General features: G+C 59.9%; 1 protein-coding gene across 2 annotated transcripts; it reads left to right on the top strand.

The window, feature by feature from the left end:
• On the top strand, positions 651 to 3,414 carry EGR4 (early growth response 4). Of its 2 annotated transcripts, none has more exons than XM_018055038.1 (2): positions 651 to 1,009; positions 1,408 to 3,414. In XM_018055038.1, the coding sequence occupies exons 1-2, from the start codon at positions 874 to 876 to the stop codon at positions 2,721 to 2,723; spliced, it is 1,452 nt and encodes a 483-aa protein (XP_017910527.1). In that variant the 5' UTR covers positions 651 to 873; the 3' UTR covers positions 2,724 to 3,414. The 2 variants fall into 2 exon arrangements, with proteins under 2 accessions (XP_017910527.1, XP_017910528.1); XM_018055039.1 differs by having other exon boundaries at positions 665 to 1,009; positions 1,411 to 3,414.

A 3,912-nucleotide genomic window follows, 5' to 3' on the forward strand; every position in this document is an offset into this window, starting at 1 on the left:
TAGAATTTCATATGCTCTAATCCAATGACTGGAGAAGGGAATGGCAACCCACTCCAGTACGCTTGCCTGGAAAATTCCATGGACTGAGAAGCCTGATAGGCTACAGTCCATGGGGTCGCAAAGAGTCGGACACGACTGAGCAATTTCACTTTCACATAGCAAATTTATGAAGTAGATATGTGTATCCCCATTTCACAGGTGAGGAAACTGACGTTTGGGGAGATGAAACGACACAGCTAGTAGTTGACAGAGAGGATTCGAACCCAAATTATGGAATCCCTACGGTCACGCGGTCTTTTTCAGCCGTCCTTCGCCGTCTACCTCCAGGAGAGAAGAGCACTTTCTAGACGTCCAGACCCACGCGGCGCAGCGCCCCAGCCCGATGCGCCCGCGGTCCCGGCGCGCACGGGGCTCCACGCTTGGGGAGTGCGCGCGCACGCAGCGGCGCGGGCCCGGCGACGGCTGAGGCAACGACGTCACAGCCCGAGTTTTCCTTTTCGGGAGTCCCCGGCACACATCCTGTGTCCATGTTTGGGCATTTACGTCACGGCGGCAGGGCCGGGGCCTCCCGAAATGGCAGTGGCCCGGGGAGTCGGAAGCCCTGAGCCAGCGCCGCCGCTGCTATATAAGTGGGGGGGCCGCGGGTTGGGGGAGCCCGGTTGCGCTTTGGAGAGACGAGGAACTGCCACCTCCCAGCGCTAGGGCGCTTCAGCCACCCCTTCCCAACCCCTTCCCAGAGGTGAGAGCCAGGAGTCCGAGCATCTAGGTCTGTGAGGTGCGGGCGCCCCGACTTTCGGCTCCTCGCCATTCGCGCGCCCCCAAGCCCAGCGGGCGAGGCCACGGGAGCCCCGCCGCCGCCGCCGCCGCCGAGCCATGCTCCACCTTAGCGAGTTTTCCGGCCCCGACGCGCTCCTAGTAAAGTCTACCGAGGGCTGTTGCTCTGAACCCAGTACCGACCTGACCCGGCTGCCCTCCAGGGACCCACCCGCAGCCACCGGCTATCCGGCAGGTAAGGAGCGAGGCCAGGGGTGCTCAGACGGCGGCGCACCGCGGGGACGCAGGGTGCCTGAGAACAGGCAGGGATGGGGACGCTCGAGCGGTAGGGATAGGGGCGGAAGGAGATTCGGGGTCTTGTGGTGCGCACCCCCAGTCCCACCCACACCAGGCCTCCAGCGCCTCCGCAGGAACCTGTGCGTGTATGGAGGCGTCCTTTTGCTTTCGCACGTGTGTTTTGTGTGTGCATGTTTGTATGTATGTCTTGGGGCGTATGCCGGCTCCTGCTAGATCGGAATGTGCAAAAGGCACTTTGCGTGTGTCAGCGAGCACCGAGGGCTTCTTGGGTAGGGGCTGCGGGCTCCGAGGCTCCCGCTTTGATGTGCGCGGAGCTGATTCCTGCTCCCTCCTCAGCAGGTGATTTCTTGAGCTGGGCCTTGAGCAGCTGTGGCGCCGGGGAGTACTTAACCGACTCCTGCCTCCTGGAGGGGCCTGCGCCCACGTCTCCCCCTGGCCTCGGCTACAGTGGTAGCTTCTTCATCCAGGCAGTACCCGAACACCCGCACGATCCAGAAGCACTCTTCAACCTCATGTCGGGCATCCTAGGCCTGACACCTTTCCCCGGCGCTGAGGCGGCAGCATCCCGGTCTCCTCTGGACGCCTCTTTTCCCGCAGGCTCCGACGCCTTGCTGCCAGGTCCGCCAGACCTTTTCTCCCCGGATCCGGGCGCTGCTGCTTTCCCAGAGGCGTTCTGGGAGGGCTCGCCCTCGGCAGGCGCCCCCTCACAGTGTCTGTATGAGCCTCATCTCTCCCCACCCGACGTCAAGCCAGGTCTCCGGGCTCCTCCGGCTTCCCCTGCGCTGGACACTGCCTCGGCCTTCAAAGGTCCGTACTCTCCATGGGAGCTGCTCTCAGCCGGGGCTCCAGGGAGCTGTGGGTCACAAGGAGGCTACCAGGCCGCCCCGGAGGCCCGTTTCCCCCCGATGGGGGCCAAGATTGAAGACCTGCTGTCCATCAGCTGTCCCGCGGAGCTGCCGGGTGGCCCTGCCAGCAGACTTTACACCATGGGGACCTACGATACTTTCCCGCTGGCCCCGGGTGACTTAGGAGAAGGAGCCGAGAGCCTCCCGGGGCTCCTGACCCCTCCTAGCGGGGAGGGAGGGAGTAGCGGCGAAGGCGGAGAGTTTCTAGATGGTACGCAGCCTGAGCTTTCCCCGCTGGGCCTTCGCAGCGCCGCAGCGGACTTCCCGAAACCTCTAGTGGCTGACATCCCCGGGAGCAGCGCCGTGCCCGAACCTCCTGTACCGCCGCCGGCCCCATTCCCCCCAGCCAAGGCGCGGCGCAAGGGGCGCCGGGGCGGCAAGTGCAGCGCACGCTGCTTCTGCCCTCGGCCGCATGCAAAAGCGTTTGCTTGCCCGGTGGAGAGCTGTGTGCGCAGTTTCGCGCGCTCCGACGAGCTCAACCGCCACCTGCGCATCCACACAGGCCACAAGCCCTTCCAGTGCCGCATCTGCCTTCGCAACTTCAGCCGCAGCGACCACCTTACTACACACGTGCGCACGCACACAGGCGAGAAGCCCTTTGCATGCGACGTGTGCGGCCGCCGCTTCGCGCGCAGCGATGAGAAGAAACGGCACAGCAAGGTGCACCTCAAGCAGAAGGCGCGCGCCGAGGAGCGGCTCAAGGGCCTTGGCTTTTATTCGTTGGGCCTCTCCTTCGCAGCCCTGTGAGGGTGAAATGGGTTTGTAGATTGGGGCGCCGCAATCTGGCGCGCAAGAGAAAACCTGCCCCCACCCTCCGCCCTCTTCCCCACTCCTCTGCCCACTTTTTCCGGCACGCCCTAGGGCGGGACTCTGGTCCGGCTTCTAGTTCCCTCGAAGCGCCCGCCGCACACACCCTGTTCAGCACCAGCTCCACGGACAGCTCCCGTGGTCTAGGCGCTGTTTTTGAGTCAGCTGCGCTTTGGAGGGAAGTTCTCTTGGGCCACCCCACTGAGTAGGCACTTACTTGGAACTTAAAACACTCTTTGTAACTGGCGCACGCCCCACGCCCCCTCGAAGACCCCCAGAGCCAGGCTGGGGTAGCGCCGAGCTGGTCTCGTGCGGGATTTTGTACAGCAATGTCGTTTTCAGCGGCCATTGGTTGTAACGTTTTGCTTTGGGGTTATTTCCTTTTTGTTGTTAATTTTTGTAAAGCAGACACTACTCTCAAGCAGTTGACAGAACTGTTTATTTTTGCAATTAAAATTATTGTGCTAAAAGCTTACTGAATCTGCCATCCAAGCTCCTGACCATCCCCCACCCCATGAAGATGTGTGCCAGGAAAGAAAGGAGATGTCATGCTCATGGAGTCATTACACACCTACGATCAGGCACAATGGCATGTGATAGGCATTCAATAAATGTGTACTGCATTAACGAATGGATTTAATCACAGCTGACCTAAGGGTTCAAGGTGTTTCTGGAACTTGAGAGTCGTTGAGAGGCTTAGGCATTAAACATTGTGCGTATATTATCCTCCTTAATCTTTGCAATCTTGAGTGCAGCATAAGGAAGCAAAGTATGCAACTTTCTGGGTAACTCAGACAGGGTCAAACTCAGATCTGTCTGGTTCCAAAGCCAATGCTTTTTTCCCAGCTCCAGTATGGCGGCACCTCAGCTTAAAATCGCTGTTTGGAAAGGCATCTTAGCAAGAGGTGAAATAGATTTGGCAGCTAGAGGGAGCTCCAGGCAGTAGCAACAGCAGCAAAAGACTGCAGTATTTCAGTGCTGCTTGTGAACGCCCAGAGTGTCGGTTATAACAGCCAGTGCGTTTGCATCTGTATAAGAATGACATGTTGTCAGGGCCAGAAGGGACTCAGCATTCAGCTAGACCACTGATGAGAAGAGCCAAGCCCAGTAAGGAGAGGATGTTTGTCAG

The sequence above is a fragment of the Capra hircus genome, chromosome 11, assembly GCF_001704415.2.
Source record: "Capra hircus breed San Clemente chromosome 11, ASM170441v1, whole genome shotgun sequence".
Taxonomy (NCBI): domain Eukaryota; kingdom Metazoa; phylum Chordata; class Mammalia; order Artiodactyla; family Bovidae; genus Capra; species Capra hircus.